Raw genomic sequence first — 25,094 nt, 5'->3', positions numbered from 1 at the left:
AAGTTTCATACATAGTTGGATCTTTTCTCCTTGTGTTTCAGCGACCCCCACATGGTTTCCAGAAAAGTATGAAGCTGGAAGTTGTAGACAGGCGCAATCCAATGCTGATCCGTGTATCCACAATTGTAGATATTGATGACCACAGATTAAAGGTAGTCAAAAAGCATTTTCTCAGGAGTAATCACAATTTTAATTGATGCCTTGTTTTAGTAGTTGATTGAATTTCTCTGTCTTACAAGACATATTGTGGGTCGATATCTCGTCACATCAGTGTTCCTTTCTTTTCTGGTAAAAATGGAAAATTACAAGATGATGCTTACTTAGCACTCAGCTGCTCACTGACACTCGGCTTGGGTTCTGCTAGGGCCACTCATCTTCAGACCCCATTACAAGCTTGGTCCATATATGGACAAAAGATCGAATTCCAGAGGTGAGGTGAGAGTGACTGCCTTGTACATAAAGGCAGTATTTGACCACATGTGGCATCGACGTGCTCTGGCCAAATTGAAGTCGATGGGAATCAGGGATAGAATTCCCCACTGGTTGGAGCCATACCTAACAAAAAGGAAGATGATTGTGGTTCCGCACGCCAATCACCTCAGCCCCAGGACATTGCTTCAAGAGTTCCTTAAGATAATATCCTAGGCCCAACCATTTTCAGCTACTTCATTGATGACCTTCCCTACATCACAAAGTCAGGTAGAGATGTTCGCTGATAATTGCACAGTGTGCAGTACCATTCTCAACTCCTTCGACACTGAAGCGGTTCATACTCACATGAAGCCAAGACCTGGGAGCATTCAGATTTGAGCTGATAAGTGGCAAGTCACACAAATGCCAGGCAACAACATCTCCAACTAGAGAGAATCTAACCATCTCCCCTTTGTATTTAATGTTATTGCCATTGCCGCATTCCACACCATCAACACACTATTACCAAACAGAAACTTAACTGGACCAGCCCCATAAATACAGTGGCTCCAAGAGAAGATCAGAGGCTGGGAATTTTGTGGTGAGTAACCCCTTTCCTGTCTGCCCAAAATCTTCCCATCCTCCACAAGGCATAAATCAGGAGTGTGATGGAATACTCTACACTTGCCTGGGTGAGTGCTGCTCCAACAACACTGAAGAAGCTCAGTGCCATCCAGGACGAAGCAGCCCATTTGTTCAGCACCCTATCTACCACATTCAACATTTACTCCCTGCACCACCTTTGCACAGTGGCAGCACGGTGCACCATCTACAAGATGCACCGCAGTAACATGCCAAACCCCTTTTGACAGCAACTTCCAAACCCATGACCGCTACCACTTAAGAGGAGGACAAGGGCAGCAGGCACATGCGAGCACCACCAGTTGTAAGTTACATTCCAAATCACACACCAATCTGATTTGGAACTAAATTTCTGAATCATCACTGTCCCTGGGGTCGAAATCCTGGAACCCGCTTCCTGACAGCTCTGTGGGTGTACCTACACCACATGGGCTGTAGCAGTTCAAGAAGACAGTTCACCAACACCTTCTCAACGGCAGCTCGGGATGGTCAACAAATGCTGGGCTGGCTATCGACACCCACATCCCGTGAAAGAATGAAGAAAACAATTCTAAACTTTCAGTTTTCCTTTTAAGTTTATTTATTTTTTGTTAATTTATTTTCTATGCAGATCTGTTTTGATGGATCGAACCAGGTTTACAATTATTGGGTAGATACTGATAATCCAGATATACATCCTGCAGGGTGGTGTGCCAGAACAGGACATTTTCTCCAACTACCAATTAGTGAGTACAGTAGCATTTCTTCCTCACTGCTCCCAATATCAAAATTCTTCATATTCATTTCAGGGTATAATTTAAAGGTAGTTTTTGGAATTTTATTCTGCATGATGTTCTATACCAAAATCATTGCAGGCTCAGGTGATATCAATAATTTTAAGATTACCTCTGCAATTTGGTCCGCACCCATTTCTAAGGGAAACTATAGAAGTGTTGTATTTTTCAAAGATTAAAGCAATGATTGTTTCTATATGGTGCTATTATTCTTTAGGCTGTATAGCGCAGCAGATTTTTCCCAATATGAACATACATACATACCATACATATGTAAATAGGAGTTAGGAGCAGAGGTCGGCGACTCGGCCCCGTGAACCTGCTCCACATTGCACAGGATCACCTGCCCTTGGTAACCTTTTGCCCCCTTGCTTATCAAGAATCTACCTGCTTCTGCCTTAGATATATTCAAAGACTCTGCCTCAACCACCTTTTGGGGAAGAGATTTCCAAAGTCTCAGGACCCTCAGAGTGTTTTTTTCCCCTCATCTCTGACTTAAATGGGCCTCCCGTTAGTTCTAGATTATCCTGCAAGAGGAAACATTGATTTTGTGCCTCATGCCTGGACAAGAAAAAACATGCCTTTTCAATAAATCATGTTCAGATTACTGGAAGGTACCATTGTATCACAGAATAACAACTGCCATATTTGTTAAAATGTTGATCAGGAGCTTTCTTTAAATATTATGCTTCCTTTTCTTTTACAAAGTAAGAGATTCTCAAGTTGAACCTGAGCAAGAAGAATGCCCAACTCCAGTGTGGAAACCTGTTAGTCATTCAAAAGGTTCTAAATACACCACCCATCATCGGTGAGTACCTGCTAAATTTAGGAAGAGCTGACGGTCAAAGACTCTCAGTGCCCTACCACATCACTCACACTTAACAGTCCAGTTCATCTCAGTCAGTGTTAATGAGTTTAGTGGATTAAAAATTATAATTCCTTTATTAAAAGCATGTGTATTTTTACAATCCAGTTGGAGATCAGTTACATTGTGTTTAAAGTAGACAAAGTTTAAAACCTTAGAATTAATATTAACAGGCGAACTGTGGCCGAACACTCTGCACTGCACACTGCATGGCAGATGCAACCAAGACAGATCCTATGGATTTCTTAGAAACTTGCCCAGATGTGAGTGACTACTGTGAGTCGCAAAATCTCGTTAAAACTCTGTCTCCCTCGGGTGGCAGGGAGGCGCAGTGGTTGGCACTGCTGCCTCACGCCACGAGGACCTGGGTTCGATCCCGGCCCTTGGGTCACTGTGTGGAGTTTGCTCATTCTCCCCGTGTTTGCGTGGGTCTCACCTCCATATCCCAAAGATATGCAGGGTAGGGGGATTGCCCATGTCAAATTGCCCCTTAATTAGAATTTGTTTTTTAAAACTCTGTCTCTCTCATAAGAGATTTCAACTCTTCACTTTCTGTGAATTTCCTCAAAAACCACTCCAACTTAGGACTGTGTTAATGACTTCTCACCCTCTCACCGATAGTTCAAACTCTTCTCCTGATACTGTGTTCCATGGAATTCAGAAAACTGCACTCCTACCTCTAATTACTGGAACAATTCCAACTCTTTCGAACACCACTAGCTTCACTAAGCTGGCACTGCACCTGAGGTGTCTGAACTCCAGTCTCTGAACTGCATTGAACTCTAAAAGGGTGATGGAGCTTCTCTGACCCCAGGAGCCAGCGACTTTTCATCAACTTTTCAGCTGCCCAGTATTTCCCGCCCTGTCCTAACAGCACCAAACAGCTCCCAGACCCTTCTCCCATTACAGGTCCAAACTGCAATTTGCAGCTGCACTGCACAGATCCCAGGGTGTTTCTGAGCTCTTACTGCCAGGGGCCTGCTACTGGCAACACTTTTCAGTATGGTCTCTTCCCCTGCTGCAGACACGTGGAGAAATTGAAACAAGAGAACCTTCTTAAGCTCCACCCACCTCCATGATGACGCTGCTTTTCAGGGTTCACTGCAAGCTTTTAAACTAATTTGGATCAAACCCCCAAAGCAAAACATCTCTCTGGGCGGCACTTCTTTGCAAGCAGTGTAGACATGGGATTTTCCATTCTCTGCACAGAGTGCTGGCTGAGAAGGGAAAACCGGTGAGCAACTCGCAGGCTGCATTGGTGGCTTTTCTTGCCACATTTTGCAGTACCTGGTACACAAGAAATCTCCCGGCATGGCTCACACCATCAGATCAGCGGGACAGAGACCACAGCGTTAAATCATATGCACAAAATTTTATCTGTGATTTTAAAAAACATAGCCCCCCCCCCACCCCATCACGGATAAGTAACAAGTCTTACAACACAGGGTTAAAGTCCAACAGGTTTGTTTTGAATCAGTACCTTTTGGGACAATTATGATTCAAAACAAACCTGTTGGACTTTAACCTGGTGCTGTAAGTCTGTGTTTCTGTGTACTGTGCTCACCCCAGTCCAATGCCGGCATCTCCACACCATGACCACGGGTAAGTGGAACACCAACATGCACAAGGGAAAACCCCACAGATAAGGGGAACTCCCCCCAATGTAGCTCCCCTGAGGAACCCCCTGGCAATGCCCCTTGGCACCCCAGGGTACTGCCGAGCATGCACTCCCCCTGGACACTGCACCTAACTATGCGCCCTCGGGGTGGGGGAGGGCGGGGGGTTCCCGTTGCCTGGTTCCTGTTTTTGAAGAGCCGATGTAAACCTTGCCAACATGGCGTAAAGCCGACAAAATGATCAAGTAGGAGACCATATAATGGGGAAGGCCTTTAGTTACATATCAATTCATTGAAGTTAGGTTCCCGTCCATGGAAACCTCATTACATCACTAGCGAGGAGTGGGGAAAATCAGAAAATTAGATCTTTCCAGCGAGATTCCCGTTTTCTGAGTCTTGCAATATTTTGCGCCCACGCTGCCGTTTGCATTCACATCGAATGGAGGCACAAAATCGCAGCAGACGTCTCCACTTCTCTAGCAACGTAAGCCCACATGCTGTCTTAGGATCTTAACTTTCTAGCTGTCAACCCCTTAAGTCAACATGGCCGTAACCTTTTAAATAAAATTGACTCCAAACTGCTTTAGTTGCCATTTTCTATAATTAAACTGTAGAAATCTTCCCAGAACTAAGTATTACCTCTATAATATCAACATGAACCTTGAGCTAGGTGTTGTCAACAATGCAAAAAGCATGTAAACATTAAGATTCAACACACTGATACAAACAGTAAAGCTGTCATTTTATTATGTGAAGTAAATCATAACATAGAGGAGGCTTTGGAAACAGGTTCAATTACTAACTCAGATAACCCAAACACAGATTAGAGTGCAGTTATAGTTCTTGCATCTTTCAGGGTGATTCTAATCCTATCCTACTGTCCAAAGCCAAGCAGTTAAAAATGGCCCGCTAACAAAGCCTTTGAAATTCTGTAACAATCTTCAATTTCCTGATCCTGATCAGGTTTTTCAAGTATCCTGATTTGGGTTTGATAACATCATCTGACCTGATTGTAATTTCAAATGGTTGCCTGAGTGGGGAAGCTTTCCTGCCTGCTGAAGACAGTACAATGAGGATCCATAATCGATCAGCTATGAGGGCCCTCATCAAATAAGTATGCTTTCAAAAAATGTAGGTGTGATGAATGATTACTGCACCTTTAATGTAATGATCCCTTTAAGACCGGGTTTGGAACCTTGGGGACTCCGCCTCCGGCTCCACCCTCCAGGGAGCCATATATAAGGTAATGTGCAGTGGGCAGTTCTCGGTAGCTGTCTGGTTCTCTGCTAATTAAAGTCTTTGTATTACCAATCATCTCTCTCGAGTTGTAATTGAGGGTATCTCAAGAGGCCTCCTTGATTCTTCCCTCTCCCAAATGTGAAACCCTGGGCTGAATATGATGAGGGAGTGGACAGCCCACCTCCTCTCCCCAAAATAGTCGGCATAGAGCAGTTATAATGGGCTGCAGGTGGGCTAAATAAGAGGTGAGTGGGACCTCTGCCCCTCACACTGGAGGAAGTCACGAACCCGGGAGCTGTTGGTCAATGCAATTGGCCGGCAGCTTCAACAGACCCTGCAGCAGCAAGGCACTGCTGGGACTGCAAGAGCAGGAGGAAGGAGGCCCATGAATTCTGGAGACAGGTAACTCTGACATCTTGGACAGGGAAAGTTTGGCCTGGTCAAGCAGGGGTTTGGAGCTGGAGTATGTGAGTGAGTAGGAAGAAAGGAGGAGTTCTATCTTTGATGGATAATGCTTCCCACTCGGCATAAGGCAGACTCGAAGATAAAACCCTATCTTTCATCCTGTCCTTCGAAGAAATTATTTTAAAAAATGCTGCCCACAACCAGTGGATAGAGCACCTGCTCTGTTTTAGTGTGTTCCCCACTAAAAACACGCTGGTGAGGGCACACAAAGTCCCCTTTACCTGTCACTGAACCTTTTGCCGCAGTTTCAGGCAAGCAGCTGACTAAGAGGATGCAGATGAGATCTGGGCATTAGATTTTCCCGTACCTTACGCTAACAAGGTCAGAGAGTGTGGGTGTGTTGGTTGGGGTTGCTGGGTGGGCATTTGGCACTCATCTCCTGCTTTGAGTTAACATTGACTTCATCATCCTGTTAGACTCTGTGGCTATTTTACCACGTGCAGGACCAGCGACACTTTGTAAGCCAAGCTTGAAAATGTATTGCAGTTAAATTCCACTTGACTCCAAGTACTAGGGTTGTGAAAAGTCTTTTCCAAGTCGGTTACTCTCTCATTACGATGTCAAACCAGGAGTCGCACATACCTAGGCGATGTAACCTATAACACTTGGGAGCTCTTGCTGCAGATCTGCAGGAGGGAGCAAGAGGAAATGCCCATACTCTCTTTCCAGAGACTGTGGCTGAAAACACAATCAGAAAGAATAATGTGGAATTATTGTCTTTACACCCGGCAGAGTCCTAATTCAGGACACCTGGAGTTCTTTGTGAAGTCCTGTGAATTCCAGGAGACAGATTTGTTCCTGCATGCTTGCAGACATGCAATGTTTCCCTACCCAATCGTCAAATTTCTAATGTCTTGGAAGCAAGGGTATGAACAGCTGCGGGTGTCTTTTTAAGTTCAAGTGTCTTGTAATCTTCTTTATCATTTACAAAGTCAGCTACTGCTCTGAATCCAACTCAGTGAAAGAGATACGATAGGCGGCAGTCTCCGTCCCCCCGCCGGGTCGGAGAATCGCCGGGGGTGGGGGGGGGGTGGCGTGAATCCTGCCCCACCGCCGCGACGCCGACTGTCGGATTCACAGGCGCCAGTTTTTCGGCGGGGGCTGGAATCGCGTTGCGCTGGTTTGGGGCCGTTGGCAGCGGTCCCCCGGCGATTCTCCACCCCGTGATGGGCAGGGTGGCCGCCCGTTTTCGGCCAGTCCCGCCGGCGTATATTAAACCAGGTCCGTACCGGCAGGACCTGGCTCTGCGGGCGTCCTGCGGAGTCCTGGGGGGGGGGGGGGGGGGGGGGGGCAGGGGGGCGCAGGGTGATCTGGCCCCGGGGGGCCCCCACGGTGGCCTGGCCCGCGATCAGGGCCCACCGATCCGCGGGCGGGCCCGTGCCGTGGGGCACTCTTTCCCTCCATGCTGGCCGGTGTAATGGTCTGCAATGGCCAGCGTGGAGAAGAACCCCCCTGCGCATGCGCTGGGATGGCGCAGGTACACACTGGCACTCCTGCGCATGCGCCAACTCGCTACGGCTGGCGGAGACCCTTTGGCACCGGTTGTTGCAGCGCCAACCCCGCCGCGCCGGCCTTGCCCCTGAAGATGTGGAGGATTCCGCACCTTCCGGGCGGCCTGACGCCAGAGTGGGTCACGCCACTCCTCGCCGCCGGTATAGCCCACCCCGCCAGGTAGCAGAGAATCCCACCCATTATGTTTTTATGTTCCATGCTCAGATACTTCTTAAACTTTCATTTCCATCAATGTTACCCCACACTGAGACTTATTGGAATAGCTTTACGCAGTGTAGTGACTGAAACTGTTTTGTGCACTTTGATTGCCTCAGGAAATGCCCAACCCCAGGCTGTGATGGCTCAGGCCACGTTACTGGGAGGTTCACTGCCCATCATCGTCAGTCGGGCTGTCCATTAGCTGAAAGGAACCAAGCAAGGATGAAGGCAGAGATGGCAGATGCAGAAGGATCTTCCCAAAAAAGAAATCTCTTGTCTTTTGGTCGAAGAAAGAAATCTAGACATCATGGGAGGTAATAATGGTAAATGCCATAATTTAGAATTACATAAGTGATATAACCAAACAACTGCATCAAAGGAAGTTGATTAATGACTGGTGTTTATCATGGTTAGATAATTGTTTTTGTTCACTCAACCTTTTAGGGTCCATACAATTCCATAGCTCAGGGAGTGAGGAGGTAATCGCCCATTAATGTTCAAAGGAGGTTTTCAGGAATGTCTTCTGATATTCCATTGGCTTCAGGAAGATATCCAGCTATTGTTTGGTACCTCCCTGGATAATGGAATTGCAATCAGGAATATGACATGTTTCAGAGTGACACGATAAAAGGTCTTACTCTTAAACTCTATGGGCAGATATTTCCATTCATGTGGCCAAGTGCAATGGCTGGCAGTTTTGACTCGCACCCGATACCTCGCTTGGAAGCTTATCATTTATGTACAGCCAAGTATCGGACTTAATCACCTGGCGGGTCAGGAGCTGATTGAACTGATCGATGTCAGCTGGCAGGGTCAAAAATCTGGCCGTCATATTTGAACACCAGTCCAATGTATGCATCTCACTCTCTCCAGTCCATCTGTCTCCAGGAGACCACCACAGATGTCTGGCAGCCAGAAGAACAAGGCTTACAGCCTCAGGAAGAAGGCAGCAACCTGCTTCACTCACTGGGCCCTTGAGGCCTTGATCAAAGGAATGTGGGCACACAGGTATGTCCTGTGTCCCAGGGATGGCTCCAGAACCAACAAAACCTCACATCTCTGGCCTCAAGAGGGTGCCACAGATCAACACAGCTGGCAACCATGCCCGAAATGCCATCCAATGCGGGAAGAGGAATGATCTTGCCCACTCCAGCAGGGTAAGTCACCCTTCAACTACCTCCAATATCAAACTCTCATCATGGCATTATGCAGTCAAATGGTTACTCTCTTCACGGATCTCACATGTCCATTAGTGCGGGACACAAATCAACACCCATTCTCTCACAGGCACTCTCACATCACCACCATCCCATTAATCATGTTGCTCACACTCTATCCTCTGACTTCTGGGGAGGACTCACCACACACAGGGGACATGCATTTCACTCAAACTCTGTTCTATCCCTTCTCATCACGAGCCTATCTTTTGTCTTCACACAGGCCATGTTGACACACAGCAGGCATGAAACATCACAGATCGGGGATGGGTGACCAATATCATTGCCCTCACTGAGTTCAAGGAGGCTGTCAGCTGAGCTGACTGGGGAGCCCAGGGATCACTCCTGTGGGAAGGGGAGATTGGCTTCTCCCAACAACCAAGTATGCATCGCAGCTCCACCACCTCATCACATCTTGACAATCACAGTGAGTCACATGCAGTCTGATATAACTCATGCTCATTAATCATAGAATTTACAGTGCAGAAGGAGGTCATTCGGCCTATCCCGTCTGCACCAGCTCCTGGAAAGTGCACCCCACTTAAGCCCACACCTCCCTATCCCCGTAAACCAGTAACCCTACCTGAGCGGAGGGCAATTTAGTGTGGCCAATCCACCAAACCTGCACATCTTTGGACTGTGGGAGGAAACTGGAGCTCCCGGAGGAAACCCACGCAGACACGTGGAGAACGTGTAGACTCCGCACAGACAGTGACCCAAGCCGGGAATCGAACCTGGGACCCTGGAGGTGTGAAGCAACTGTGCTAACCACCGTGCTACCGTGCTGAACTGAAACTCTGTTCTCTATTTCCTAGGCACCAGCACTTTGAGACCCACAAGGCAGCTGAGCCCCAGCCTGAGCTCCCAGACCACATCTGAAGAGGAACCTCTCGAAGAACCGTCACAGCACTCACCACAATCTCCACCAGCACAGAAACACACACCTCAGTGGGGCAGATCTCTGGATTAGCCTCAGGCAGAGATTAAACAGTCACTCAGTAGACTAGAGCAAATGATGGAGGAGTCCAACCCTTTCTGTTTTGATGCCATGGCTCCGACATGCGAGTGCCTCAGACCCACCAAGGGAAAGTTGGTGATCACCACAGAGACCTTGGTCCAGCAGGTCTTGCCGGGTTCGCGCTGAGTGCTGCACTCCATGGCCACACACTCTGGTGGGCACCTGGAAACCCGCCCCAGGCAGGATGGGACAATTCCATCCTCTGGTCCATCACGCTATGAGGCACTGACCATATGGTTTAATACAATTGTCTGAGAAAATTTATTCCTATTAAAATATTGGATTAAAAAGTTCTCTGATTGCTACGTGCAGCAACAGTATAAATACATTCATTATATTTTCTCTGTTTAATCTTTCTCATGAAATGTTCAACATTTTCGTAGAAGTGTCCGAATGGGAAATGTTCAGACATTTACAGTATCATTGCACAAGAGGAATTCTTATCGTACTGTCAATTTTCTTTGACACAAAGCAGTTGCTTTAACAAAAATACATTTATCTCAATGTGATTCATAAATTTCTGAATTCTGCTGCAAAATCAAAGTTCAGACATTTTATTTTCAGAATTTAGTAAAGATGTCAACAGTCAGTAAACATTTGAACTTTTGGATGAAATGTCTTATATTTGAGCTCTGCTTAAATTCTTGGTCTGTTTTGCAGTATTTATTGTACTTTCACAGATCGCCAACACATACATTTTGCAGTCGGATAAAGTTCTGTATTTATTTTAAAATAAAAGTTGACTGCACAGTCAGAAAGCCAAACTCAGGAATAACATAAACATTAAAGTGCGTCATGACAATAAAGTGATTGAGAGAAACGGTCAACAATTTCCTCATGGATACCACATCTAGAAACTTGTCCATTAACAAACCATCTTACTGAAAATAGTATGCAGAGTTGGTCTTCATTTATAGGCAAAGTTAACATGAACTTAAAATGTCCACACTGGCAAGCAGCACATTGGATCTCTTGAGTGTCAAAAGAAAACAGCGCTCCGTACTTTGATTCTTTTAATAAACGCTGGTTATCGATGTTTTAAATCTTTGTGCCTCACTTTGTGGGAGCATGGTATCAGATACTCTCTTTCAACTAGTGAATAGGATGGTGTCTATTTTCAATTTGTCTATCATCGCGCAGAGACACACAGAAATATACGTACACACGTGGGACCGACAAAAAAATGTATTATTGATCGTTGCACTGGAAAACGAAGCAACAGAAACAGCCACAAATGACCACGGGCGGGATTTTCCTCCTCATCCGCAGCGTGTTTCTCAGACGTAGAAGGCGGCTTGCCAGTGGCTGCCAGCAGGATCTTCTGGTCCCGCCATTGTCACCATGGCTTCCCATTGACGCATCCGTAGCGGGCTGGGCTGTCGGCGGGACCGTAAGAGACCGGCCAGCGTGATCGGCCGTGAAATCCGGCCCCACATCAGTAAGAATTCACTCATCAGTTTGATATATCTTGCATTAATTTTCTTCTGCTTTTTTCCAGGATTGGTCGCCCACCCAAGTATCATAAGCTTCAGCAAGAGGAATTAAAAGTCAGCTTTCAGAGTGAGTTGAAATGCAGGGTGCCTTGCACGGTGATTATTTCTGGCAGCTTTGATGCATCATATATTTCATATTTGATTTAGTACAAATTTAAATTTTTCCTGTCTGAAATCTCAGCAGCAGTTTATTTATAAGAGTAGAAATTCCAATCAGTCAACTTCACAAACAAACACTCCATGGTATACAGGCATTTGCCATTTCAAATAAAAATAGCACACACAGCAAGGCAATGTGAGGGCACTTAATATTTTCAAATGAAGTTTGTCATCCTGGATCGTAACTTGATAGTTTTCTGAACACTCTAATGGCACTTTTGAAAGGGTATTTCCTTACACTCTGCAAGTAAGAAAATTTCACTTCCATTTTGTAGTCTATTCATGAAAAATGAGCAGAACATATAGAATTCAACTCCCACAAATTATGATGAGAATTCAGTGAAAGAAAGTACACAGACTATCCTTAACATATGACACAAAAGCCAAAACTGTGCTCTGATTTTAAAACAAATGTAGAATGTATGCCTTTTTGCTGTGTTTTCTTCGCCGCCCCTTTTTGAAGACACTGATGCTGGGGTATGGAACAAAAATGTACCAAAAGGTCAAAATCTTTCATATAGCCCAAGTATTGGTCTTAACTGTGCTGGTGAGTTGTTTAACATTTGGCGCTGTGGTGTCCAGAAATTCGCCTCTGCTTTGCACAGTTGTCAGGCACAAAGTAAGCATTCTAATCATGAGAATTGTACACAAAATGTGACAGCCGCAGTATTGGTTAAGGCATCACTTCGGCAGAATTCAACTCCCGTGTGGGTGCTGGGACCGAAGCGCAGTTGACCCTCTGATAGGCCAGGCAACTCTTGGAAGCAAGATCACTGCACTGCAAGGAGCAGAAGTGATATTTAAAGAGGTCCCAATCTCCATTAAGTACATCTCTGGATACTTGACGTTGGGGACCTTTGTAGCCATTTTGTGACTGCTTTTCTCATTGTTTGGAAAACCTTTCCAGCAAAATAGCTGTAGGATTGCTGACTTTTGGCTGCAGATGTAATCTTGTCACTTCACTGGCTGCAGGAATATAGGGAAAGAGGGAGATGTTAGAATTACCATCAGAAGTAAGTATGACAGCACAGACCTGCGCAGGCTCAAATACGATGGTAAAGGAGGCAAGAGCAAAGGATACCTTTGAGCGTCAGGATGATTTTCAGCAGGAAGTCTTACCGCAATATTGCAGGGGATCAGTGAATGGGAGGCTGCACTTTAGCAAGTCGACAGTCACAAACCTGTCACCTGTCGCCCATTACCACAGGAATTGGAGCAAAACACCAGAGCACACACAGCACTGCTTGTACAAGTAACTGTTATAGTGGTCCTCAATTTCTATTCCATGGGTTTATTCTAGGCTACAAGAGATGAGCAATATCAGTCAGTTTGCTCTACATATGACCATCAAACAGGTGACAATGCTCTCTTTTCAAGGAGACAGTAATACATTGTCTTCCCAATGCAGATTTCTGATCAAGAGAAAAGAACTGTCAGATTTACTGCATTGTTGCAATTCCCTGGTGCAGGTCAATAATGACAGTATAAACATTATTCTACAATGTTCCCATCATGAACCAGAAATGGGTTTCACTGAGTATGTAGCTGGTCTTTGACGTAAGGTAGCGGCCATGGGCAATGAGTAATACTGCTCCATGCCCACTTTACTTGCAGGTAATCTGAATGTCTTTACCCTACACCAGTCCTTGATTCCTCCTGACCTCCACCGAGATGAGTATGTGTCAGGTTGGTTCCTTGGAGGTCGTACATCTGGCTCTTGAATCCTATCACGGTCCCAGGAAGAGATATTGATTGCAGATATAAAGACAACTTTGCAAGAACAAGAGCTCTCACTGAGCCACCCCTTGAGCACATATTCAGGTGCCTGAACTCCAATTGGAGTTCTGCAGGACAGCACTGGCCAACTCTAACAGGCGGGTACAAATTGTGCTCCATTCTCTACATGCTCCACCCACTGTGCACTTGGCAACCTACATGCTCCACCCATTCCTCCACCACCCTTGTTTCACCCGCAGCACACTTCGCTCTCTGCTTGCTCCATCTCTTGCGCACAATGCTCCTCCCACAAAGCTTCACTCCCAGCATGATCCAACCCAGTGTGCTGCACCCACCATGCGCTTCAACCCCTGCAAACTCTATCCATTGCACACTCTCCCTGCTGCATGATCCATTCCTGCTTGCCTCACCCCTTGGGTCATCCACCACCTGCCTTCCTCTTTTTGGCTTTGATCAACTTTTTAGCAATTCAATGTTATTATTTCATAAATGAAATAATTTGTAAAAAAAAACTTTCAGTCAACTCTAGTTATTCAACTAAATCAGGCGATAAGTTATCAAGCTGAAGGTTTTTATGTTGACAATTTTTTCAAAAAAAGTTCAGTATGAGGAACTCCATTGTACTCACTGATATATTTTTGCTCTTGAAAATATGTGCCGGAAATCTCCGCTGTGGCTAGGATTCTCTGGTTCCGCTGAAGGTGAATGGAGTTTTGGCTGGATCACCAAATTCTCCATTCTCACTTGCAGCGGAACGACAGTAGAAGAGGGGCGTCATTCGCCCGATCGGCGACGAAGTGCTTCCGCCAGTGCCAAAACCCGAGTGAATTTCGTTGGTGCTAGGAACGACCCTGACGTGCCATTCCATGGCATTTGAAAGCTTTTAATCCTCAATTGGGATTTCAGTGCTATTCAATCTAATCTCGCTCACAGGTCCTGCTCCTCCGAGACCGGCTGATTTCAAAGTGCCGTTGCAGCACCCCTCCCCAAATCACTGGCACTGGAACTCTTCTCCTCAATCCTCAATCCCCTTCACACACCTTGGGCCCCCCGACCTCCGACCCCCCCCCCCGGCCGGGTCAGAGAATCCCCGGGGGGGCGGCATGAAACCCGCTCCGACGCCGGCTGCCGAATTCTCTGGCACCGTTTTTTTGTCGGGGGCGTGGATAATGCCGCGCCGGTCGGGGGCCGTAGCCAGTGCCTCCCCCCCGCCCCCGACGATTCTCCGGTCCCCGATGGGCCGAGCGGTCGCCCGTTTTCAGCCAGTCCCGCCGGCTCGGATTAGACCAGGTCTGTACCGCCGGGACCTGACCCTGAGGGCGGTCTACGGAATCCTCGGGGTGGCACGGAGGGATCTGGCCCCCCGGGAGGGGGGGGGGGGGGGGGGGGAGAGTGGTGGCCTGGCCCATGATCAGGACCCACCGATGTGCGGGCGGGCCTGTGCCGTGGGGCACTCTTTCCCTCCGTGCCGGCCTGTGTAAAGCTCTGCCATGGCCGGCGCGGAGCAGAAACCCCCTGCGCATGCGCAGGAATCACACAAGGGGTTCTGGGAACACCCTGGCGCTCCTGCGCATGCGCCAACTCACGCCGGCCTGTCCCCCGAAAGTGCAAAGGATTCCACAACTTCCGAGTGGCCCGACGCCGGAGTGGTTCACGCCGCTACTTGGCACCGGTACAGCCCGCCCCGCCAGATATCGGAGAATCCCGGTCTCCTCTTCAGCCCCCCTATTCCCCCCTCCCCCGTTCAGGCCAGCCGCTTGGCAGTGCCAACCTGGCGGTTTGCAGTCCGAGAGGTGGTAAGGGGGGTGAGTACCTTCCCTAGAAATGCCTGCTGGGTGGCAAGGGGGGGTCCTTCATAGGAAGCACTTGAGAAGAACGAGGCAGCCTCGTAAGAAAAACTGTCGTTAGAAAACCACCTGCTCCCCTGAGTTCATGGATCCCTGCAAGCTCTACAAATAAACAAACTTAATCCCCATTTGAAACTGCCTCCACCCATCAATCAAAATAATTTTAGGATGCATGAAATTGAAGGTAAACAATGCAGTTCCAAGGTTTTAGCCCTCAGGCATACAAACAGCCTTTAATACTTTAAAGGGCAATGAAATTGACATGTGAGAAAATCACTTGAAAAGTTTCCACCATATTAAAGAGATTACTTTTACCTTCACCTCACCAATCTTTGAACTTGGCATACTGACTGTTTAAACTAGGGTTTAGAGGTACAGATGGCAGCACTTTCAGTTTATAATGAGAGAGCATAATTTTTAGCTAGTGACTGTTTAAAGGGTTTAAAGGTTGCAGATGGGAAGAACAGCCAAATGAGCCCCCATCCCAGGAAAGACCCCCGACCTGACCTCCTCCAGCCCAGCATAGGCCCCCCTGACCCCCACCTCCTTTGCAGGGCCCCCCTCAGCAGCCTGGAGGCACTCGTAGGGAGAGTACTCGCCCAGTTGCCACTTCTCGGACTGCGAGCCGCTACGTCCACATTTCCCAGGACTGACACCAATTCACACCAGCGGGATTCGCGTCTGGGGAGTGGGAGCCTCCGAGGAATCAGATGAATTGGGCGTCCTACCCGGAAATTACATGCATAACAGCTCCAATGGGCTATTTGCGTGTTCCCACCGGGACTGGGCGGGACGCTTTGTTGGGGACGTTGGGAAACCCATTACAGCCGGGGCCGGCGTGAATCACGATTATGGCCCGACGTGGGATTCAGCGGGCCATTGCGAATCCTGCCGCTAACTGGCTACTCTGAAGAATTTCAACCGAGATCGGAGAATCCGTTTTTATAAGGCCACGAAGGAGTCCACACACAGCTGTTCCACGAGACTTCGTTTATTTACAATAACTATTATATATATATATCACACGGTAGATTCCATCTGTGTCTGCCTTGCCGGTGCCTAACTGGCTGGCTTGGTATATCCTACAACTATACATTGGTTAGTAGTCCCCCTACCCCCTTAACGGGGGGGGGGAGTTCGTATCCTGCACTGTCCATGGGGAAGTGAATTGTTCCCACACCGTAAGGTACTTAAGGGTTATAACACCCGTCCATGGTCAGTGATAAGACAGCAAGGAGTCCTTTAACAAGCTGACATACAAGATATGCTGAATCAGTAGAGAAGTAGTAAAATGGATGGTCGCTAAAGTAGACAGAGAGAATGTGTTTCCACTTGTGGGAAAGAGCAAAACCAGAGGCCATCATGATAACATAGTCACCAAGAAATACAGTAGGGGATTCAGAAGGAACTTCCTTACCCAAAGAGTGCTAAGAATACATAACATGGAGTGTTGAGGTGAACTGAATAGACTAATTTAAGGGAAATCAAGATAAGTATACAGGAGTGAAGAAACCAGTCGGTCATTCGGATAAAATTATATGAGGAAGGATAGGTAAAAACCTGAAAAGAGCAAAAACATTGCATTGAAATGCTGGACCGAATGGTCGGTTTGTATGTTGTGCACTCTTATGTCATTCTGTGTAACATCTTCCAGCTTAATTTTGTACTAATGCATTTACCAATTGTTTCGTTAAGTTGCAAGTTATAGAAGTTACATAACTTGTAATAAAAAAGCAAAATTAACCTTAAAAGGAGCGAATAAATGTAACGGATATTTAGTAAGGTTCAAATGTATCATTATTGCCTTAGTGTTTTTCTAATGCTGTATTTCTAGACATTCCAAAAGATGGTATGCAACAAGACTTGCATCGATCAGCCTTTATGTCTGCCATGTCCCCACACCCAGCTCGTTCGTTGTCCTTGTGCTGGGAACAGCACTGCAAGCTGCTTCCAGGCGTAGCTGGAATTAGTGCCAACAGGGTGGCCAAATGGACCACTGAAGAGGTAAGAAGTGAAAGAAAAGTAGATGAGATGCAGCAGTTTAAAAATTATGCAACGTATATTTGAATGCTGGAATTGTTCTGAACTAAAGCTGCGTGACCTTGCTATCAATTATTTACCATCTGTTTCGCAATCATAGACAGAGGCGGACTTTCAATGAAACACACAGCACTACAGCGAGGGACCTCGGACAATGGGGGAGCCCTATACAGAGAGATGATGGTTGTGGTGGGAACACCAATCAGAGGCTTGGTAACTCTGAATTTGCAGATCGGCTCATGAAATTCGAATGAGTTATCAGCAGGCAACAGAACAACATCAGGCTCTGATTGGTGGACTCCCCTTTAGAGCGGGAACACAGTTTATCAGACGTTGAGAGGTGGTGGAGAATTAGAGCAGTTCAGACAAGGATCTCCTGAACTGGTGTGAAGTTTCTGAACTTCCATTGAGTAAAGGGGCAAAGCAGCAGCCAGGTTCTGGCATTCGGTCTGGCAGGTAGCCTGAAGGAAAATCCTAGTGAACATATTTAATAATGAAGCAAATTACTGCAGATGCTGGAATCAGAAATACAAACAGAAAATACTGAACAATCACAGCAGATCTGACAGCATCTGTGGAGACAGATTAGTTTTAGAGTCTGGATGACTCTTTGTCAAAAAGAGTCTCAAAAAGAGTTTTTTTTGACAAAGCGTCATCCAGATTCGAAACGTTAGCTCCCTCCTTTCTCCGCAGATGCTGTCAGACCTGCTGTGATTGTCCAGTATTTTCTGATTTTGTTATACATATTCAATGTTTCTCAGTTAAGTATGCAAACTTACTCAAAATCAAATAACTTCGGTATTAGTTATATTTCTATATAACGTCTATAAACTTCTATAAAAGATAAAAGTAATCCATTGTGCATATTTTGTTCATTTAGTATATTACTGACATGGCAACATTATTTACTTATTGTAGGTGGGAAGCTTTATTCAGACACTCACTGGTTGCGAGCAACAGGCAAAGCTCTTCAAAGAAGAGGTAGGAGACAAGATACTTTGTGCGCCCAATAGTTTGTACCATAGTGTGTCATTTTATTAAAGCCTGAGATGGTGCTATTGGATGCCAGCCTATAAATGCTTGGCTGAAATTCTTCTAACTGACATTGAAACCAGCAGAATTTCAAGTGTTTGTAGTTTGCAGTTAATATCCCGAAGCTCAATATCAACATGATTATTTTCTCAAACAGCCAAAACATGATTCACTGTTCAAATTTATTCTCAGGAACATTTCTGGGAATAAGACATGTAATGTGACATTTTCATTTCTGTACCCTGCACTGTATTGACGAACTCCTGCACTTTTATTTTACAGTCGATTGATGGGGAGGCTTTTCTTCTTCTAACGCAGGTGGACATAGTGAAGATCATGAGCATTAAACTTGGTCCAGCATTAAAGATTTATAACTCAATTCTTGTGTTCAAAAGTGCAGATGATACTATAACATGACATTCCTGTGAAGTTAAGAGCAACACAATCCTGTATAAGCAAAATGAAACTTCTCCAGAAGAACTGAGAATTGCGTTTTGTTAAAAATGAATGGTTTATGTTTCTTTTACACTGGTAAATTTGTGCTAAATGGCAAGGAAATTGAACAAAACAAGTTGTATTAGTCGTTGACTGTATGTATGTGAAGTTGCTTGATTTATCTCTAGGTTAGTGATGGAATATTTCAATTATATTCCCATTTATGAAACCCAGTGAGACATTATGTGAAAGGATTTTAACTGTGAAAATTTGCATTTTAAATGTAATTTATTGAAACAATCAGTAATTTTTTTAATAAAAGTTGTGGAAGTACTGCTGTACAGATAAAAAAATGCATTTAAATTATATTTGGTTGCATTGCTGTTTTGAATCATTGAACAAATCATGGATTAATTTAATTACAGGTGACCATTCTAAAGAAAATGTGATGTATTTTGTATATGTTTCAAAGGCAAAGCCTTACATGAAGAAAATCAGAATGTAACTTTTGTAATTGTTTATGAGTTTACATTTGGTATCAATCCATTAAAAGTATTTTGCCTCGTTGAGACATGTGGGCAGCTTGAGAAAACTTTGCTTTTTTGAATCGTCATGTCTCCTTCTGTTTAAAATTTGCATATATTAGGGGACTTTAACCCTGTTGGCATTATTTGCCGACTAGCTTTTAAAAGTCCGCAATTAGTCCGCGAAAGTGTTTTTTTTTTTTGTCGCTGTGTAAGGTGATGCACTTACATTTCAGCCCTCTTCACCTGTAAATGTTACCAGCAGCATTGCTTACGTTGTGAGAAAAATATATTCCAGCTCTGTTCTACTCTTTAACAAACATAACATTGATGTTTATTGTTGGCGATATATCGTGGGCAATCAGCTACTTCACAGGTTAGTACCCTTTCCGTTTTAGAACAGATTTTTAGCCATTTATGTTAACGAGATTGATGCTAATTTAGGGAATAAAGACATTCCATATGAGGATGGCAAGTATTGCCTGCTAATATGGCGATGGTTACTTGATACTTCAGTTCCATGCCAAGTGCTTATATTTCTACTGGAGGCATTAAGGCCACCATTTTGTTAATTTAAATACATTGTAAATATCTGGGCGAGAGTGCTTGTTTGGTTTGAATAGTGCATGTTTCCGATTAAGGTTTCTCAACTGTATTCCTTAACTACTGCAAAGATTGTCTACGTGGGTTAAAGAGTCATGAATAAATCATCTCACTTAGAAAAACTGCATTGATAATTACCTCCTAAAGCTCAAATTTCACTTTGGAGTGTGTATCATAATTTATTTTCCAATTTGGACGAGTAAAAAGTATTTCAAGTAAAATGTGAGCTGCACTGTATAAAAAATAAATCACTTACAAAATTAGCAAAAGTTTAAAGTATTAATGTGGTTAATATTGTGGTGAATAAGCAAATATTATTATTATTATTATGAAGTTACAAATAGGACCTTTATCAATGCAGAGGAAATTTTCCCTCTTGGCTTTCTTACCACTTTACATAAGATACTCACACAGTCAGTATCCCGCTTTCAGTTAGCATCATCAGTGCTTCTGCTATGGTGTTCGCAACAACTTATAATCATTTATATTTGAAAAGTATAATGTTCGGGGCATAATTTGTTACAATTACCTTTCAGCCTTTGTAGACAATTGTGACACTTATGAGTGGTATAATCATTTGGAGCTTAAGGGTGGAATTTTACGGAGCCCACATGAGTGGGAAGCGTAACATGCAGCGTGACTTAATTAGGCGGGAAGCAAAGTTTTGGTTTCCTGATGATGGGTTCAGGTGCAATGATAAAGTCAGCGACATCTTTGTGGCGTGCTGAAAATTATGTCGGTCTGTGTCGGGTTCCTATTTGTGATACATTTACGTGCCATGAATACTCATTAAAGTGTTACAGTTTACAATTAAGTCCTACCTTCAGATAAAGTCAGCGACGCACGTTACTCTCGTGGCATCTAGCTCAGGATTGTTTGAGGGTAATATGCACTGCTCAGCCTGGTGCAGCTGACCATAAGGTAAGCACATTTCCTGTAGCACAGGGTGCTGGAGGGCTGGCGTTTGGGTGAAGGTAGGTGCAGAGGAGGGAAAGGAAGGTGGACAGATGGTGGTGTTCAAGTGAAGGTCGGTGCATAGGAGGGAAGGAAGGGTGGAAAGTGGGAGGGTGGAAGATAGTGGAGTAGAATATAACACTCTCAATATTTTCCAGGTCCTGTGTGAAACTCAGCTTTTCTGAATGCCAGATGTTTGAAGTGGGAGGCAGGTTGTTCTGGGTGGATATGTTATTTTGCACTGTATTGACTCCCAAATAAACAGTGAAATGAATGAAAATCCTGGATGAGATTGCGCTTTATGTCTTCCCTCTTCATACAGTGCCATTACTTCCAGAACCATGGGTCTCATTCACCCAATTCTCATGCAACCTCCGAAGAAGGAAAAGAGAAAGCAAAAAAGGAGAGCCCTTACTGTGCAACAGGTGAGGCGACAAGGCAGGTTGGGGAAGCTGGTCTGGCCGTAGATATCCAGGGAAGGCATCGGCAAGACAAGAACTAGCCATGTTCAGATATCTGAGAAGCAATGCCAGAGACGGTCTGAGGATGTCCCGGGAAATGGTGATCGAATTATGTTGGATTATCAAGAAATACAGCCACATGGATTTGGCGGGAACTCCAAGCCAGTGGCCTTCCAGGTTACAGCGGCACTCAATTCCTTTCTCATGGGGACTTCCAGGGCTCAATGGATGCAATATGTGGCATCTCACAGACTGTCATACATAGGCACGTAAAGGAGGTGACCGATGTCCTGGATCGTCAGGCCAATAATTTTATCCACTTCACAACCCATTAGACAGCCAGACTGCAAGATCAGCCATTTTCAGTGCCATAGCTGAATTTCCTTGCGTGCAAGGTATAATCAACAGCACTGCTGTGGCAACAAAAGCTCCCTGGCAACAGACAGCTGCATTTGTAAATTGTAAAAGGTTTCACTCCATCATCATACAACTGTCATGCGACCACAGGAGAATAATGCAGGTCTGTACTAATTTCCACGGGAGCTGTCATTAACTATGCATCATGCATAACCTAGAGGTTTTTGAAGTGCCAGTCCAATTTCTGGATGGATCCTTGGTGACAAAGGTTATCCACCGCATACATGGCTGACGACACGAGTGAGACGTCCCCAGAGTGAGGCAGAGGAGCGCTTCAATCAAACTCATTCCTCCACCAAAACCATCCAAGTGCACTTCTTCACCACTCATTGGTTCCTTCTTAAATTGCGCTTCCGCTGTGCCTGCATTTAAAGCCATGTTCCACAGAGTGTTTATCAAAGAAGTAACAATTCACATTCAATAAAGAGCGTGCAAAAATGCAGCTCATGTCAATCAGGAATACTGTTGGTGTCCCTATTTCCTCTCTCACCATCACACTGTCTGAAATATGTGGCATGCCATGATCGTTACATCTGATACTGTGAGAGGCTACAACATATCTTAATTATATCAAACAATTGCAGAGAATGAATTAAATCTTGCCTATACTTGTCAAATATTATGGAAAAATATAATCTGTGTCATCTTTGTGCTGTAATTGTTTTAATTTTTCAGACCACAATGTCTAGGTGCTACCCTGATATCAGCAGCTAGGTGGCAGCAGTTTGCTTCACAATGATGCCTCTTGCCTTGGATGACTGCGTTGGCCGTCCTCTGGAGGTGTGGGGCCTTGAGGGCTGCAGCGTACTGGAGGTCCGTTGCACTGGCACAGGAGCATCTTGACCTTCCCTGCTGAAGCTGTTGAAGTCAGCGGTGGACGAGATGAGGAGACGCGACTGACTCTTGAGGGATAAAAGCAAATTACTGCGGATGCTGAAATCTGAAACCAAAGAGAAAATGCTGGAAAATCTCAGCAGGTCTGGCAGCATCTGTAGGGAGAGAAAAGATCTAACGTTTGTCAAAGCTCTTGAGGGAGTCCTGAGAGGAAGGCCTTGGGCCAGGTGGCATATGCTCCTCTGCCATCTGGGTGCATGAGGCATCCCTCTGAGGGGAAGTGGCTCCTGGATGGAGGCCCAGGGGCCTCACCCCCTCTTGCCTAGCCACTGAGCTCATGGGTAGTGAAGGAATGCATACCTGAGTGCATATGGATCGGATGCTCGATCTATGCCGGTTGCCATGCGCTTCAAATTCTGGAACATGGCAGAACTCATGGCTAGCATGGCCTCCTCCATACCCTGTGCAAAGCTGCCCAATATCCCTGGCATTCTCTCATATTTTTAATCTGAACTCTGCTACATGTCCAGCAGGCTTCTTGTGGTCATGACGAGAGGCCAAGAGGAGCCTGGTTCCCAGCAGTCCTTCGAAACTGGGAACCCAGATATCACATTCTCCCTCAGCTGTTTGATCATATGATAGAATCTCTCCAGTGCAATAATAATCTTTGTTGTCACAAGTAGGCTTATATTAACCCGGCAATGAAGTTACTGTGAAAAGCCCCTAGTCGCCACATTCCGGCGCCTGTTCGGGTACACAGAGGGAGAATTCAGAATGTCCAAGTTACCTAACAGCACGTCTTTCGGAACTTGTGGGAGGAAACCGGAGCACCCGGAGGAAACCCACGTAGACACGGGGAAAACGTGCAGACTCAGCACAGACAGTGACCTAAGCCGGGAATCGAACCTGGGACCCTGGTGCTGTGAAGCAACAGTGCTAACCACTGTGATACCGTGCCGCCCAAAAGAAGGCCATTCGGCCCAGCACATACCAACCTTGCAAATTGCACTCCACCAAATTCCATTCAACCATCCCATCCCCGGAACTCTGTAACCCCACCTGACCTTTGGACACTGAGGGGCAATTTAGCATGGCCAATCCAACTAAACTGCACATCTTTGGACTGTGGGAGGAAACCGAGTACCCGGAGGAAACTCGCACAGACACTGGGAGAATGTACAAATTCCACACAGACAGTCACCCACGGCTGGAATTGAACCCAAATCCCTGTAGTTGTGAGGCATCAGTTCTAATCACTGTGCCGCCTCATGGATATCTGTGCCGTGCTCAACAGATTGTGTTCCCGAACTTTAACACAAATCGTCCACAGACCGTATGGATGTATCTGAGCTGGTTGGAGTGAAGGATGAAGCAGATGATGCTGAACTTTCTGGGACATTGGCTGCTTTGGCTCCAGAGGAGACTGCCTTGGCTGTAGCCATGGGCCAGGATTCTCCAATCCTGCAGCCAAGTTCTGACGCCGCCGTGAAAAGAGGCACGAGCCACTCCGGCGTCGACGGGCCTCACCTGGCAGCTATCCACCCCTTCCCATGGGGCTAGTCGACGGGCCTCACCTGGCAGCTATCCACCCCTTCCCATGGGGCTAGTCGACGGGCCTGACCTGGCAGCTATCCACCCCTTCCCATGGGGCTAGTCGACGGGCCTGACCTGACAGCTATCCACCCCTTCCCATGGGGCTAGTCGACGGGCCTCACCTGGCAGCTATCCACCCCTTCCCATGGGGCTAGTCGACGGGCCTCACCTGGCAGCTATCCACCCCTTCCCATGGGGCTAGTCGACGGGCTTGACCTGGCAGCTATCCACCCCTTCCCATGGGGCTAGTCGACGGGCCTGACCTGACAGCTATCCACCCCTTCCCATGGGGCTAGTCGACGGGCCTCACCTGGCAGCTATCCACCCCTTCCCATGGAGCTAGTCGACGGGCCTCACCTGGCAGCTATCCACCCCTTCCCATGGGGCTAGTACGGTGCCGGAGTGGTCTCTGCAGTACCGGCACCCGAAAGCTGGTGCACCACGGCCGGCGTGAGTGCGCGCATGCACGAGGGTTCCCGTCTCCTCGCCAGCCCCCGGGCAATATGGCGGAGCCCTACTGGGGCCCGGTGCGGAGGAACATAGGCCCCCCACAGAACCAGCCCACCCGCCGATTGGTAGGCCCCGATCATGGGCCAGGCCGCCGTGGAGGCCCAACACCCCCCCCCCCCCCCCCCCCCCCCGGGCCGGATCCCCCTAAACCCGACCAGGACGGCCCCCGCAGACAGAACTCCGAGATCCTGCCAGGTGGGACCATACGTAACCCACGCCGGTGGGAGTCTTCTGAACACGGCGGGCACTCTGCCCGTCGAGGCCCAGAGAATAGCCGGGGCACCGCTTTCAATGGCCCCCAACCGGCGCGGCGGTGATCCCGCAGGTACCTGAAAATCGGCGCCAGAGAATCGGCGAGCCGGCGGCGGTGCACGATTCTCGCCCTTCCCCCCTCCGGGTTTCTCCGACCTGACGCGGGGTCGGAGAATCCCAGCCATGATCTTTGGATGATGATCATCTGTAGTGCAAAACAAAAATAATCCCATTAATCATCATCACA

The 25,094-nt window shown here is 46.5% G+C and overlaps 1 protein-coding gene across 6 annotated transcripts in view; it reads left to right on the top strand.

Moving 5' to 3' along the window:
- l3mbtl1 (L3MBTL histone methyl-lysine binding protein 1) overlaps positions 1-19,291 on the top strand; it is a 108,703-nt gene extending 89,412 nt beyond the window's left edge. For 3 of the 6 annotated variants that reach the window (XM_038803448.1, XM_038803446.1, XM_038803450.1), the window contains 8 exons: positions 42-152; positions 1,664-1,778; positions 2,535-2,634; positions 7,838-8,035; positions 11,455-11,516; positions 17,027-17,196; positions 18,151-18,213; positions 18,547-18,714. In XM_038803448.1, coding sequence (XP_038659376.1) covers positions 42-152; positions 1,664-1,778; positions 2,535-2,634; positions 7,838-8,035; positions 11,455-11,516; positions 17,027-17,196; positions 18,151-18,213; positions 18,547-18,681 — 954 coding nt within the window. In that variant the 3' untranslated portion in view covers positions 18,682-18,714. Of the gene's footprint in view, positions 1-41; positions 153-1,663; positions 1,779-2,534; positions 2,635-7,837; positions 8,045-11,454; positions 11,517-13,222; positions 14,457-17,026; positions 17,197-18,150; positions 18,214-18,546 lie in introns of those variants that run through there. The other 3 variants (XM_038803447.1, XR_005461427.1, XM_038803449.1) reach the window with 3 other exon arrangements.
- The last annotated feature ends 5,803 nt before the right edge of the window (positions 19,292-25,094 follow it).

The sequence above is a fragment of the Scyliorhinus canicula genome, chromosome 7 (genome assembly GCF_902713615.1).
Source record: "Scyliorhinus canicula chromosome 7, sScyCan1.1, whole genome shotgun sequence".
Taxonomy (NCBI): domain Eukaryota; kingdom Metazoa; phylum Chordata; class Chondrichthyes; order Carcharhiniformes; family Scyliorhinidae; genus Scyliorhinus; species Scyliorhinus canicula.
This window is presented reverse-complemented; position numbering and strand designations above follow the sequence as displayed.